Source organism: Quercus suber, unplaced genomic scaffold (genome assembly GCF_002906115.3).
Source record: "Quercus suber isolate HL8 unplaced genomic scaffold, Cork oak 2.0 scaffold_376, whole genome shotgun sequence".
In the NCBI taxonomy this organism is placed as follows: Eukaryota; Viridiplantae; Streptophyta; class Magnoliopsida; order Fagales; family Fagaceae; genus Quercus; species Quercus suber.
Window position 1 is genome coordinate 169,951 of NW_027069828.1, and position 16,671 is coordinate 186,621.

Consider the following 16,671-nt stretch of genomic DNA (forward strand, 5'->3'; position numbering starts at 1 on the left):
ATTTATAGTAAACATTTACTCGTCATGGTTTAGGCATAAAACTTTGTATTTTCTATCAAACAACATATTGGGGCACAAGCTCAATAGAAGCAAGATGTATCAAGGTTCACTATTGAATATCACCACAACATATTATTGGGATATCAAAATGTTAACTGAATCACATTCAACCTATTTTAAGAAGTCAAGAGTTTTATAACTTCATGACATTAACTTATCTCATTTATAAGAAGTACCATTATTCAAATTCTCCCTCCCCACTTGTTGTAACAATTTATTAAAAAAATATAAATAAAAACAGTCTTAAGAAAACAAAAGTCTAGTTAAGCGAAGCTAAATTCTTACACTTGTTCAAATTTCTTCAGGTACATACTACAGCCCAAAATGGATATATGTATACATTTGTAGGTCCATCTCTTAGTTTAATATATGGTGTGTTTTCTCGAGTAGAGTAGAAATGTAGCATTAAAATATAAGAATACAATAATATATAGTTTATGGCCGGTTTTAATTGAAGAAGACAAGAAAAAGAGTAAAAGAAAGTAGAATAGAGTTGATCGGAACTTCTCTTTGTTCCCTTCTATCCAAATGGACCATTAGTAAATCTGTCCAATCTTATTTACGAGAACAAAAACTTAAAATTGGAATCCCCATACATTGGAATAAGAAAATTAGCACAGCATTAGATTGAAAATTTGGTGTTTATGTAAAACAATATTTCTAAGAAGAAGCAATGTGTGATCGGGTGAATGTGTCATTGGCGGACAAGGGCATTGAGTATAGGTCACGGGTATCAATATTGTGCCGCCAAAGAGTCATAAAAGAAAAGGGAAAAGAAAGAGGGTGTTCACGGGTCAAATCTCTTTTCTCTAATGTTTGGTGCGAAAGTGATATATATATTTTTTTTCGCTGAATGCGAAAGTGATATATTATAAACTAAACTTTATAACAAGACAGCCCAAAAAACAAAACATTAAAACTATATAATACAACTTTACAATTTCTAGCTTCATTTTTAAGAAACTAAACAAATATATATATATATATATATATAATTTTAAGTTTTTTTTTGTTGATAAAACTGTCATTTTTTTTTTTCTGGTCCCGAATCTTGGTTGTTCAAAGTTCAAAACCTAACGCAAATCAAAGAATTGGTTATTGTTGAAATTTGATACTACTTCTTCACCCACCCATATTTTATTCATCCCAATGTGTTTTCTTCTCTTCTGTTCCATTATGCAAACGTAATATTCCTCCTCTACTTAATTAATTAATTTGCAAAAGTAACAATTTTTTAAGCAATACGGATTGATTGTGACTTTATCCTTAATATTATAGCATATTCATATAGTGCTTATTGTTTATGAGAACAAACTTTAGAGTTTCAAACACTTATCTGACGATTCTGACCGCCATAGAGAAATTTGAACCTTGAAGTGTTCACTGAGTTACATGGCTCACGGCGCTTGTTAGGTTATTTAACTTAGTTTTGCATTAACGCCTTAGTCGTGCTTGAGTTTAAATCAATCCTCCCAAGTCTTACATCCAGCTCATTTTAATGTTTTCAATATATATATAGTTAGAGTGAAGGGATTTGATTCCTGATATATGTTTACATTAAAAATAGTAAGAAGTACCAACTAATTGAGCTACAATACTCTTAGCAATTTAATTTTTTCAACTAAACTCAATTTTCGGGATCTAAGCCTTTTAATGAGCATAAGTGAAACTTGTTTTGTTTATTTTGTAATTGATAATCCATGTTTTTAGGTAGCTTACAATAATAGTTATTTAAGCACTGTATATTAAGTTTTTTTAATTAAATTCAAACACTTAAGTAATATTGATTAATGAATTATAGACAGTACAAAGAACTTAATGTACTCTTCATAAAATTTTACAGTATTTTATGTAAAATGATACAAAATGATTTGTTTGAAGTGCTGTCTTCTGTAATGTATGCACTTAACTCGCATGCTGGCATACACATGGGCATAGGTCCTATAGGAAAGTGACATTGCAATTTCTAGTTTCTACGTAAAATCATAATGATCATTAGAAATTTGAGGCATCAATCTTCTAAACTATTAGCTAGCTTCCAATGTGAACTCCATTACTTTGTCAATTTTGTCTCTTAATTTCCACGAGCCCATGGTTTGAGATAGTAGAAAAAATAATTAAATAAAAGAATAAAAATGAAACAGTATGGAAAATTAGAGACAATGATTTCTGTTGTCTGTTCACGTTGAGTGTCTGTGGAAATATGCAAGTGAATTTTTTTTCCCTTTGTTTTTTTTATCATTTTCTTAAATCATGAGACTATTACTTGCATTTTAAGATAATAACCGTGTGTTTGGGGAGAGTAATTTGAAATTTGTTAACAGTAAGAGAACGACATAATCAACATAATTTGACTCAATAGAGTAATGAGCCGATTGCTCAAATTTTAAATTTAATGAGTTATTAGTCATTGCAATAACCTAATAGTCTATGACTATGATAGGAAGAAAAAAAAATACAGTCTATATCATAGAAAAAAGTGGGTTAGGGGGTTAGGGTTTTTCTTTTCTTTAACTTGTCAATAAATAAATTTAAAGAATCTTTATGTGGGGCTTCCTCATTTAATGTATCTTGAAAAATTAAAGGTAAGAGATTCGATTGGATAATTCTAACTTATATTTATATAATAAAAATAAAATAAAATCGTATGACTTTTTTTAATTCATTGTCACGTAAATATACCCACACATGTATAATAGGATTTAAAATATTTGATGTCTATGCCAGGATTATTACTCTTTTATCATCGTGCAAAAATATCATTGTGTTTCTTTTTTAGTGTAGTGTACTAGGGATTAAACTCATGTCTCTTATTTGACGACCATAAATGCCACATTGGTATTTTGTTTTTGAAATTTCACATTTTTGAAAATTATAATTATAATATGTATTAATCAAGTTTTTTAATTTTGAAAAGCTTTAAAAATAATAAATTATTAAATATCAATTAAAAATAATTAGGACTTTGTTGTGCTATTAGAATAAAAACAACTCAATATTAAATGAATTATATTTAAATTACGTTTAGCATTCTTTTAATAAGCGCCTGTTTTGGTATTCCATAATTTTTGATAACTTATTTGCATATTGTTTATCCAAAAATATAGTTTTATGCTAAATGTGTGACAAAAAACTAAGTAGTCTAATTAAAAATAATATAAAAACTAAGACAAAAATTAAAAAGTTATGGCAAATGGACAATAAATATGATGAAATGCGCTTTCATCATTTAAGTTCATAATTGCTTTTAAATAATATCATAACTATGAAATTTTGCAATTTATATCTCCAAGTGTTACAATAATTTTTTTTAATATAAGATAGAAATTTTACTATAACCTAATTTAAGTGTATATGTATGTGAAACTCCTTCTTGGAGATTTGAATCCTGGCCCTTGCTGCCCCCACACCCTACATGTATTTATACTTATGAAGTGACCATCGCACCAAACATCCATTATAATCTTACCATTAATTTACCTGTGGATGACATTGTTTTAAGGCGAATTAATGACGAATATAACCAAAGTGCGTTCACATTTTTGTAAATAATGTAGATTACAAGTTTTGAAAGACAAGGGACAAATTCAGAAGTGATACTAGGCATAGATAGGGGAAAGTTCATTTACTTTTAATTCTTTTTTTATATTATTTGATTTAAATGTTTATGAAATTCCAAGTTTATATATTTCCCGGCTTAACTACCCATTCTTAGTTAATTTATTTGGTTATTAGACAAGATAGTTAGTTAGCACGAGATTTAAATAAAAAATAAACTATCATAATCATACATAAACAGAGTCAAAAGCTTGATTAAAACAAAAACAAATAGAGAGACAGTTATTTGTTCATGAAGTGAAATCCCTTGTAGGAACACGTACCACAAATACACTTTGGGATTAGAGACTCCTAAAAGCAAATCTTGTAAAAGGTTGTTACAGTACAATTAACCCCTATTCATATATATGGCATTATCGTACATGTTGACACTCTATTGTACATATGCTTCATCATCTTGCTAACAATTGTAAACTCCTGTATTGTTCCTTTTATACGATTCGTTTCTCAAATGATCTCCACTTAAAAACCAACCCATTGGTCACTTTAATAGCTCCTTGTCAGTATGCGTAATTGAAGACATCTTTATGTTTTCAATGATACTCATATGTGAGAGTTCAAGTTATTTGACTCAATGACTTTTTAAGGACATTCAATGGAGAGGTTTGGAAAAACAATAGAATTTTCTTTTAATAGTTCTCTCCATTATTGTAGTGTCCTTCATCTATAGAAGTAGGTTAAAGCTTAAAGTTATGTTTTTATAGGGAGGGGATTAGGGTTGCAGTGGTTACAATATTTCCCTTACAAGGTAAGTTCATAACTTCTAAAAAAAGTTTCACTCAAGCGAGGATAAAACTTTATGATATGATTTTCGATTTTGCTTGAGGGAGCTCTTCAGTCTTGCATAACAAACAAGATAAAGAGGCTACATTTCTCCTTAAATATGATTTACTGAGGTGACATTAACAAATTAATCATTCTTTTTTTAGGATAATAATTAATCATTGCAAAAATAGATTATGAGATATGATGCATGTGAGTTGTGACACTTGGATTTATTCAATTAAAAAATACACATGTAGATAATCATAATCCTCGTGAACATGGCAAGAAAGTGAGCTGCCACGTGTAACAAAGAAACTATCTACTACAGCAAACAAAGCTGTACACCAACATGATGTGGATAAGTTCTAACCTTCTGATCCCATCATCAAACACACAAACAAGTGTACTTTCCATCAATATCAACGGTTGTACGAATATGCAGGGTCAACGTGACTAGAAAGTAGAAAAGAGGGTATAGTTGGGTTGGAATGCGTGAGATAATAGGAGCATATATACTGAAAGCCTTTTGAGGAACGAGACGCAGAGAGATCCAAAGTTATTTAATGCAGTTCATCAACTCTGTCAGACTCTCTACGTAATCTGTACTACTCTATATATATTATATATATTTTTTTTTACTTTTACTTTATATATATATAATAAAAAACTCTTACTTCAATAAGTTATTTACTTTTTTTTTTTGCTGAAGAAAAAGTACCCAACTGGCCAAATCCCACATGTTTTTCTGTAAATATATATTATGCTGTAGTGTTAAATTATTGTAAATTATTAAATTTTTTCCAAAATAATAGTAAGCTGTCAATGTGATGATATGTATCTATATATTAAGAAGCAAATTTCATATAAAAATAGCACCATTCAAAAGCTTGTATACAATAATAATACTAAGACAAATAATACTACTAATGGGATTTTTCATTTTTGTATATTTTTATTCTTAGTTTTTTGGGAGTGAGAAAGCATAAATGTAACCTTGTTGCATGTATAGCTTTAAATTATGGTTTCCAAATCTGAGGATCTCGAGGAGAATCTCAGTATGGTGAATTTAGACAAAAAGGTACACTGTGGCTCAAGATATATGAAATCAAATGGTTGAAATGTGGGAGTTATTTTTATTTTCACTTTCTCATCAAGTCCAATATCTGACAAGAAAATGCCAAATGCAATTTCACAACGTTTAAGAAACGAATTCTTGCTTGGAATGGTCCTACTACACACCATTCTTATAAATTTGTACCCAATCTGTTCTCTTTGTTGTGTCACTCTCCCTCGTTAATTTGTTGGAAGGGAATCCACATTGTCATAGATTAGACTCTCATAATCTTTGGCACATTTGATTGATCATTTTCTTTCTGTTTACCTAATTGGTTTACTTCATTTCTCAAAAAAAAAAAAATTGGTTTACTTCAAAAAGCTTCTTCTACAAAGTAGCTAAACTAATCGGAGGTATTGGTGAGCTTTATTTTCCCCATTTCCAGTAAGCTGTCACCCATGTATAGTAACTCTTGTAATAATTTAAATGAAAGTGGTACTATTAGACATTAGTGAGTTAAAGTGAAAATAATATTATTTTAATTATAACTTTGACACATCAACAATTGTGATAAATTTTGTGGCTTTGATAGTCCTCTTTTATTAATGACCTCTATGTCAAATGATTTTTTTTTTTGGTGGTATTTGACTATTTTCAATATAAATATTCGAAGTTCAAAGTTCAAATTCATATTCTTCTTTTTTGGCTTGGAATTATGTTATTAACTAGAATTGATTTCTCATTAATGCAGTTAAAAATTCAAATACAAGAGTACATAATGTGCAATAATAGAAGAAGATGTGTATATAAGCACCCAAAATAAAGAAAAGGAGAAGAAGAAGAGGAAGACCCACTAGGCATATAATTGTCCAAACAATTTTGCTAGTTTGGTTAAAGAGTCACCCTTAAAATAGTTGCCCTTTTAAGCAATTGATCAAAAAGCTAATAGCTCTTTACCATTGTAAAACAAACAGGGTGCAACCAAGCATTTATCCATACAAAGGAGAGATAAAAAGTTGTAGCTAAAAACCTATATCAACCTATGCAAATGGTCACATATAGGCATGGATTCAGAGACCATCTAAAAATTTCAGCTTCTTCTAGGTATCAACTACCCATTTAGATATTTCCCAAAGAACTAACATTTAATATAGTAGGTATTTGTCCAATTCTTCCAAAGAAGGCGTTGGCTCAAAAAGCATGCTACATCAAGGAATGATAGCTACAGTAGCTTAAAAGGAGAAATGGCACTGGTGTGAGGGGTCATAAATTCACAATTGCCTCCAATTGTTCCTCACTCCCTCGCTGTGTCATTCCTTTCCACACAAGAAAAGAGGGTATTCAATTGCAAAGCTTGTAAACAAACCGCACTAGTAGGCTAGGCTTGTCATTTCCTGTGTTAATACTTCCCCCCCATATACAAATACAAAGGATAAGAAGCAAGTAAAGCAGAGAGAGAGAGAGGGCAATTTCAAAAAGGTTTTAAAGAAGGGTTGTTGGCAATTAACAAAAGCAGAACCAAACAACTGTCTGTTACACTGGCCTGTGACACATGATTTGCCAAGGGAAAAAAGTATCGCTAGAAACAAGAAAAAAGTAAAAGGAGGTTTGCCAAATTAATTATAGGCATGAAAAGAAAACCAGACCAATATCTCTCTCTCTCTTCTCTCTCTATTACATTCACAGATCTCTGCCCAAGTAAAAGGTTTGTAAGAAACAAGAAAAACCAAAACCCAGTTCCCATCTTGCTTTGTTTTATATTTTTCACCTTCCATGTCCTGAGGCTATGATTGAGTGAACCAGACAAAGTTTCCTTACTGTCCCATTTTCTCTCTTACACCCACTAGCTCTACCCCTCCATTTAGTCATATCTATCTCCAAGTTCCAAGCTTTTTCTCTCTTTTGATGCCTTTTCTCCCACATTTTCCTCTGGCTTTAATTAGTGATTAGACCACAAGAAGAATGCCCTTGTAAACCATTGTTTGGTTGGCTTCTACTGTGACACATCTTTCCTGGAAACATGAGGGAAAGGGTCAGAAAATAAGTACAACCAAACAAGAAAAAGAGATACCCACCAAGTTACCATCTTTATTGCATTCATTTCTGGTTTCTTCAGCCTTCAGACTTCAGAAAGTAAAATGAGGAAGAATGGATGGCAACTTCCTTATCACCCTCTTCAGGTTCAGTTTAAAAATTGTTCCTTTATTTCCTTCTCTCTAAGTGGTGAGCATTTTGTTGTTGTTGTTATTGTTCAAAGTTTCATTTTTGGAGTGTTTTTTACTCTTTGTGAAGGTGGTGGCTGTTGCTGTATTTTTGGCATTGGGGTTTGCTTTCTATGTGTTCTTTGCTCCTTTTGTTGGGAAGAAACTCTTTCAGTATATTGTGATGGGACTCTATACTCCTCTTGTAAGCCCTCTCTCTCTTTCTATGAGTACTTTTTTTTGGGTCGGTTGAAGAACTGAGATCTATTCTTTCTCTGCTGTTGGTTTCTCATTCATGTTTGGTTATAAGATTTATTTTTCTTTTCCCAAGTGGATTCCTTTTACTTTCTGGGGTTTGTTATTATCACAAAATATATTCTTTGTTGTTGGTCCTTTAAATTGTAAATTATTAGCTCTCACTTAGTTGGTAATAGCAAATGCCTTGCTTTGTCTATGAGTTTCTTCCCGTATCTTTTAAGGGCTAATAGAAGTCCATCACTCAAACAACTCGTGAATTTTTTATTGTATTGATTGTGGATTTGGAAATTTAGGTACCAATCAACTGTTCTGATTGCTTTTTCTTTTGCTTGAGATATTACTCTGTCTTTCATGTGCTTGAGAATCCTGACTAACATGTTAATTTAGTGTTACCGTTGTAATCTGAGTGGTAAACTATTTAGAATGAACCATATTTTGCACAGTCAAAGCTATAAGCAAGCTAATAAGCTTTTATTATGGGATCATAGGATAAGATGATAATAGGCCCTTGAATACAGACTTTCATAATTTGATATGCAATCCAGTGGTTCCAAATGGTATTTTTCGTGTGTTATGATCAACTGCTTAGTCATTAGGTATTATGTACCTTCTCTTCAAACAAGCACACACCCTGGTCATAAACTGTCCTACCAATTGCCAATTTGCCATTATTTCAGTTTGGTCTGAACCACTCTAGTAAATTGTTGGTACTAGTTATGAAAAGGGTGTCAAAATAATTCTTTGAAGCCTAAATATCAGTAATCCACGAGTTGTGCAGTTTGGATGCTAATTGGTGTCGCAAGTTATTTTAATTTCTGCATATTGTTGATGGTTAATATTAGTAGGTAATGTAAAAAAGGTGGTTAAAAAATTATTTGAAATCTTAATATCAGTAATCCAAGTGTTGTATAGTTTGGATGCTAATTGGTGAAGCAATTTCTTTTAAGTTCTGTATCTTATCTTATGTATGTTTTATAATAAGATTCAAGTATGGTAGTAGCCTGTTATTTACATATTTTAGGTTTCTCTATGGCGATGAATAATTCTTTTAATTAAACATTCCTCAGTGTTGCTTTGTGTGGTCATTAGTACACACTCATGTGCCGTCGGTGCAAACTTGCACAAAGTTAAAATTTTGTGAAATGGGAGATCTCTGATAGTTGATTCCTTAAACAATTTCTAAGGCAAAGCAAATCAAAATGGTTGTCACAAATGTCTGCCACATTTATGGTAGGAGTTCATTGTATTGTACACTATTTATTTTTGGTTATTATTTATAATAGGGTAAATTAACTTTAGTATCGAACTATATTACAAAACATATAAGAAAGGCCATAGCTAGTGCACAAAATTCTCACCTTTGTGGGGATCTGGAGAGGTGGTTGGTAGGCAGCCTCACCCTTAATTTTTGGATAGGCTGATTCCTGGATACATAAATTCCTGGAGCTCTCCCTTTTGGGATTATAGTCCATGCATCAAGAAATTGTTAATTGTGGCTGCAGTCTCTTACTAGAAAGAATTTTCTTTACAACCTAAAAGAAGGAAGCTGTTTCTTCTTCACTGCAAGATTCCATGCCTGCATTAAACATTGTGACAGTCATTGCAAAAATTCAATGTCCATTCTATTCCTTTTTTTTTTCTTTTTTTTAAAGAAAAGAAAAGAACAGAAAAAAAAACTTTAGAGACTAAATAATTATGCTCCCCCAAATTTTGGATAAATGAATGTTTAGTAAGAAACAATCTAAGAAATGATAAGTTATCACTTGACAGATATGTCATCTGTCTATATTAACTTAGCTAATTGCCACAGCCCTAGACAATGGCTGAGTTACTAATTTTGAAAAAGTAAATTTCTGTGACTTAATATTTTTGGTTTATAGTTTATGATAGTACGTTGTTTTCGTGAAACATTTTGTGGAGTAAATGTAATTTTTTCTTGAACTTTTTATTTTGAAATTGTAATTACCGCTAGGTTGTCTATCTACCACAAGTACAAATCATAAGTGAAAAGTAATTAAGTTTCAGAATGGTAAATTCTAAAATGCATTTTGGATATCATGTGGTATGTGCTTGGCATTTCTGAGTGTAAACATGCAGGCTTATTTGTTACAAGTTTGGCTAAATATGACTTAGTGAGATAAGTTCTGTTGCCAGTAGTTGTGCTCTCATTTTATATTATTATATACTCTCAAGTCTCAATGGAATTAAATAACATCTTTCATTTTTAGATCACATGTGTCTTCGGCCTATATGTTTGGTGTGCGGCAGCTGATCCTGCGGACCCAGGAGTTTTTAGGTCCAAAAAATATCTAAATATTCCAGACCATGAAAAGCTTTCACAACCGAAGGATTCTAAATTGGGCGGGGAATCAACGTCTTCCATACCTGATGCTAATACCACAACAGTTGGGGGAAAACCTATGGATAAGGATGCAGTAGGCAAAGATGCAACTATGAAAGACCATACTGCTGAAATTGAGAAGAATGCATCAACAAAGAATTCATCTTGTCTCCTATTGGTTTGCTCTCCTTGTGCTTTCATCTGCAACAGCTGTGGTTCAAGTGAGGAGTCTTCTGAACAACAAATGAGCGAAGAAGGCATGTTCTATTGCAGTTTGTGTGAAGTTGAGGTGAGTGGAAGCATTTGAAATTAACAAAGCTTACACTTCCATTCATAAATAGGTTAGACGCTGATCTAGAATGTGAATGTGAAAGGTCTAGCTGAATAGATCCTGACAATTATCATTTCAATGAAATAGCATGTACTAGTCAGGCATGCCTTTTTTGGTTTTCACCATGTAAACCCCCTACTTTAGAAAGTGACATGTTGAGTGATCATTCCACACTAGACATGTTATCAAGCTCACATGGCTAGCATTCATCTGATTATCGCTTTAAAGGTTTTTTTTATTTGACTTTTCATTCAATAGTCTGTGAAATTTATGAATTCAAATTGTTCTTTGGATTTAGGTTTTCAAGTACAGCAAGCACTGTCGAGTTTGTGATAAATGTGTTGACCGTTTTGATCATCATTGCAGGGTATGGCAAAACTTAAGTTGTGAAAATTTACTTTCCTTGTTCATTGATTATTCTTCTAATTCCCTTTTAATCTTGACTTTTGTAGTGGCTCAACAACTGTATAGGCAAAAAGAACTACCGGCAATTTTTCACCCTCATGGTTACTTCTCTCCTCTTGGTAAGCATGAGATTCCACACTTTGCCTTGGCTCTTTCTACTGTCTTACATTATTATCAACATACTATCTTCATAAATTCTGATGAACCTTAACCAGCCCCTTCGAATTTAATTCACACCAGGTCATCTAGGTTCTAGAATTCTCTGTATCCTTACTTCTATCCTTGTGCAAGCATCCTTGATCCTCCATATTGTGCTCAATAGAATGAATAAATTTCAGTCAGCATCCTGATACGCTTTATTGCCTATCATTTTGTGATTAATTAATTATCCTTACACAAAAAATTTAGAAGTCCCTATGTAGGAAAAAGAACTTTACAGCAGCGAAAATCTCTTGTACTTTCTAGAGGTCATTGCTCACTCAGTGAGCCCCTTGATAGCCATATGGCTTCCTTAACCGTTTGCACAATGGTCTTTGGATCAATCATTGAATTCTTGAACCATTCCTTGAGTCATGTATTTATTCCTTTCTGAATTTGCTGCTACAAGTCCCACAAGCTACATGCCAGAACCTGAAGATCACCCCAGAGTAAGCATTTTATTTTCAAGTCATTTTCATTTTAATTGATTATTGACAGGTATATACATGGTTCCCTTGGGCTTGAGATTGCAGCTTATTCTACAATGGACAACTGGAATCGTCGTGCTTATCTGCTGTTTTCTTGAGAGGAAGCGGTTTTCTGCGGATATATCTACCAAGTTAGGAAGCAGTTTCTCTCTGGTGCCCTTCATTATTGTAGTGGTGAGTGTTCTGTGAACTTTTCTATGTTTTTAACCATTTAGGTCTTTCTATTTCTGTTTTGATTGAACTTTTTCTTTGGTGTCTTTTTTAATTATTTTTCTTCTGTTGCAATTTTTGTTGGCTTAAAAGAGTTATTGGGGGACACAAAATTAATTCATTAGTTTGTGTCTGTTGTGTATTGTTTCTATCCTCCTAATTAACCATAAGCTGACTTTTTCATAGGCATTGTGCACCATTTTGGCTATGATTGCTACCCTACCACTAGCTCAGCTATTCTTCTTTCACATCCTCCTCATAAAGAAGGTAAGATTGAGATCAGTCTTACATATCATCACGAGTTGTTATTGTTTTATAAGTAGCCCTATCTTTTATTTATTTATTTCGACTGGATTTTTCTTTTGGTGGTATTAGGGATTGGTATTTAATATTTTTCATTTGTTTTTCTTGTTGTTTAATGTGAAAAAGGATTTTTTTTTTTTTTTATTGGGGGGGGGGGGGGTGGGCATATGGGTTTAACCTTCTGGATACACAAAATCTGTTTGTTGACTAGCATTTGTTATTTTTGTCATGCATTTTGTTATTGTACATGAATCAAACAAGAAAAGCTAATGAGCCATTAACATAATTCCTGTGTCTGGCACAGGGAATCAGTACATATGATTACATCATAGCTCTGAGGGAACAGGAGCAAGAGCAACAAGGAATCGGTGTTCAGCAAAGCCCCCAAATGTCTCCTGCCAGCTCACTCACTGGATTAAGCAGTGCAAGCTCGTTTACAACTTTCCACCGTGGTGCATGGTGCACACCTCCACGCCTGTTTCTTGAAGATCAGGTAATTTTGACCAATCTACACTTCCTTTATTGGAGATACTAGTTGTTGCGGATCTGCTTATACATTAGTAGTTCAAACACAAAAAATGGCTTGTCCTCACTAGTGACAGACTTTTCTCTTGTATTTCTTTGGTTTCCAACTGCCTAGCATGCTCTCTGAGTGTAGAAAGAAAAGTAGAAGCAAAACAGTTTGGGCTGGTTACAACAATCTTACTTGCTAAAACGTGCATATAGTTTTACATCAACAGTTTTGGTTTAGAAGCCTCAGATGGATTAAGTTATTCAATGTGGATTTCCTTTGAATGAGAAACTTTGTTTGTTAGGATGGTCATTGCAAATTAGTTAAGGTTTCCTGATTATTTTTCATTGGAGAAAAAAGGAATATCAAGTAGCCTTTTTTTAGTAGTGGACAGAAACAGCTATAGCTTGTTTGAATGGAATGTAATAACAACATAATTTCCCTTCGAATTCTGGTAAAAACATGGTAGACATATTGAATTATATGTGATACCTGAAGTCCCTTAATCTTCTAGAATACTGTGAAGTTAGGCATCATACACTTTGTGGCTTGTCTCATATATTGGGTATGCAGCACTCTAATTGGAAACACATTGATTATCACAATGACTATGAGAACATGATTTTATGATGCGCTTAAATCATATGGTTTTGTTTGTTGATGCTACTGTAATTAATGTATTTCTTGCAGTTTGATGTAGTTCCTCCAGAAACTGGATCTGTAAGTTCGTTAGGGAAAAGGATGGGGGGAGAGGAACTAAGTAAGAAAAAAAATCCTGGAGCAGTAAAGATCAGTCCATGGACATTAGCTCGATTAAATGCAGAAGAGGTTTCAAAGGCCGCCGCAGAGGCAAGAAAAAAATCCAGAATTTTGCAGCCCGTAATAAGACGGGATGCCCCTTTTGGTCTAGAACCTGACAGTAGCTTTGGCAGCAGTGGTCGCCGGATGGTTCCAAGGCCTGACAATAATAGAAGGCGAGCTAATAAGCGGGTGCGCCTCCCAGCTGACCTGCCTGTGGAGCCCCTGCCAACAGTTTCAGCTAAAGCACTTGACAAAGGTTTCAGTGAGACATCAACTAGTTTGGCCCCTCTTCAGCTTGAAGCGCGTAGTGCTTTCCAAACAAGCCGAGCAATGTCAAGCTCTGCTGGGATTGTTGCTTCTTCACCTGAGAGCAGTTTAGACTCACCTGATATTCACCCATTCCGGGTCTCTTCCTCAGGAGCTGAAGAGGCAAGGCAGCTCACAAGTCTGTCAGCTGCTGCTGCAGTTGCTCAGAGAGGACTCCCACTGTCAAGGTCAACTAGTGATGGGTATGAAGCTTCTGGTGGGGAAGATAGTGACAGAGTTCCTTCTAGAATTATTCAAAGGTCAACAAACTGGAGTAACCTTCTCTTTGGCACGGATCATGATGAGAGGGTTATTAGACTGAATGCTTCATCTTCTAGCCAGGCTAACAATAGAAAGCTTTGACCAATTGTGAATTGATGAAGTTTGGTTCATTTTGATCCATTAAAGGGAATAGTTCAACATTCTTTCATTTGTTGGCCAAGATGTTTCAGGCACCAAGTGACCGTCGTCTGGTATGCCAAATTGAACTGGTGGGATCCCCAAAACTGTGCTTAATGCAGAAGACATGTATGAGGCTGTAGTTGTACAGAAAGTTTAGAATTTGGTTCCCATCAAGATGCATATATTTTGTGCTCTGCATGAGCTTCATTGAAGCCTGTGGTGGACTTCAGGAATTGACAAGATGGTAATTTTTGCTTTTGTACTGCATATGATACTGGATTTGTCATCCTCGTGTGGTTTTTATTAGAAATGAATTCCTCATGGATGGCTTCTGTTCAATTTATTTGTTACTTCCAACTTTTAATTGTAGTCCGTTGTCTTCCATCATGATCAAAGTTCATGCTGGCCCAAATCAAAGTTCGCCTAATTGAATGTTGTGAAACTTTTGTGCTACTACCTCTCTGTGAATCTGTTGGCAAGGATGGATTAGTTTTAGTAAAACAAGAGAGATGTAAGGTTCAAGAGCATTGAGACGAGTGCTGACTCTATATGCATGTGTACTAACTACATGCACAGCTTAGAAGCATATAACCAGCAATTACAATGCACATGCAGAGAGCCTTCTATTACTAGAATGACTTTTTTTCTTTTCTTTTTTAATGGGAAACTAGAATGAATTATTAGAAACCAAAATATGTTGTAGAGGAAATGACAATCACTGTACCCTCATAAAGATCAAGTTTTCAGTTTGAATAAATGTAACAGGATGAAGCTGGTAAGTAATAAACGCATTGGCATTCTCATGTGCAATCCCTTCATGCACAGCCTTGCAAATGCATGTATGTATAAGAAACGATTCACAAAGGAACTAGAAGCATCAGCATAATGTGAGGGGTGAAGTCACCACAGCTTGCAGAGCAGATGCCCCAAACTTCTCCAACCATCACTGTTTAAGTAGGATTCAGACTCAGAAAATTTTAAGCTTCTATTAAAGAAAAAAGAACTAATAGATCTTGTAGGATTCTCAAGAATTTTTAGACTTCTTCTAGAAGCAAACAATGAAACTTAAAATGATAACAAAGGAATGGTTCATCCCGTCATTCCCTAATTAAACAAGAGAGTTGGTTCCCTAATTAAACAAGCGTGTTGGTTTTAGAACCAAAATAGTAATAATTATCTCATGCATCCGATATGTTTATCACCTCTGTCTCACAACATATGAGTCTCACACAGTTGTAGGTCTCATATGTGAGAAAAAAATGATACATATACTTGATACACAATATATCTTTCGAAACACTTTTTTCTAATGTGTCATTCTCCCAAAATAGGGTCTCGGAAATTGTTTCACCCAAAGCCTTTTTTTCACAATGTTTGCATGCTAGTGGCGATGGATAATAGTAAGAAGAACCAAAAACCTCATAACTTCTAATTCTGCGATAAGGTTTTTTAAGCTTGATCAATGATAACATAATTCCGGAGTCCTAGATAGCACTTTAGTAGTTTCTCACACAACACAATGACCTCATTTCTGTGTTGTTTTTAGTCCCATTATAAACGATAATGTATTTTCTATCATTCTCTGCATTTTATCTAACCAAAAACATGATAGTATTTTCAATTTCCGTTTCTCCAAATAAATGACCTCATTTCCCTTTGTCATTTGTAACCATGTCTGATTTATTACAATTGAGACAGGCCAAATTTTGAATTTCATTCCTTTCAGAAAAATAAAGATTTTATTGCACTGACAGGTTTTGAATTCTCAATCTCGTCCTTTACTATTACAAGAGTAAGAAGTGTCATTTCATTTTAGTTACAACTCATTGATCATGTTTCATGGTTAAGCAATGGAGACATTGAATTCACCATCCAATCAGAAATCATGGTAGATTCATAGCTCATGGATGAGATGAATCCAAAAATCAAGCCCATATTATTCTTCTTTATTTTTTGGCTGACATGGTTTATGTCCATACCCCAAAAGTAAAGATGAAGCTTAATTCAAGGTCTACATCAATGGTTACCTCCTAGCCAGCCTAACTTGGAGACACCCAAGCCCTATCCAATGAGAACCATGAGATAAATATAAAAGCAATCAGTGACAAGGTGCCCCTTAGATGAAGCTGACGTCAAACCCCCTTAAAAAGAATGAAAAACATTAGCCTATAATTTATGTCAAACATTATTATGTAACACTGTAAAACAGATACAGAGTTCTGATTTCAAGCTCTAAGTGTGAGTACCAAACAGCTAATTCATTTTTTTTTCTTTTTGCTAATTCTCAATCCATACTAAAGCTAAATTTCATCAAGCTTGCGTACAACTCATGGGCAATCTTCAATTGCAGCTGCTCAAAGCCTTAAAATTGTAGAGTATGAGGAGTGATAAAAAAGCTTAATGATTTAATCTGGTGTAA

General features: G+C 33.7%; 1 protein-coding gene across 1 annotated transcript; it reads left to right on the top strand.

Moving 5' to 3' along the window:
• Positions 1-6,618: 6,618 nt before the first annotated feature.
• On the top strand, positions 6,619-14,591 carry LOC111988179 (probable protein S-acyltransferase 22). The gene is made up of 9 exons (XM_024019961.2): positions 6,619-7,677; positions 7,790-7,903; positions 10,185-10,586; positions 10,927-10,995; positions 11,081-11,152; positions 11,765-11,893; positions 12,116-12,196; positions 12,537-12,725; positions 13,434-14,591. Exons 1-9 carry the CDS (start codon positions 7,636-7,638, stop codon positions 14,211-14,213), a joined length of 1,878 nt encoding a protein of 625 aa, XP_023875729.1. The 5' UTR covers positions 6,619-7,635; the 3' UTR covers positions 14,214-14,591.
• The last annotated feature ends 2,080 nt before the right edge of the window (positions 14,592-16,671 follow it).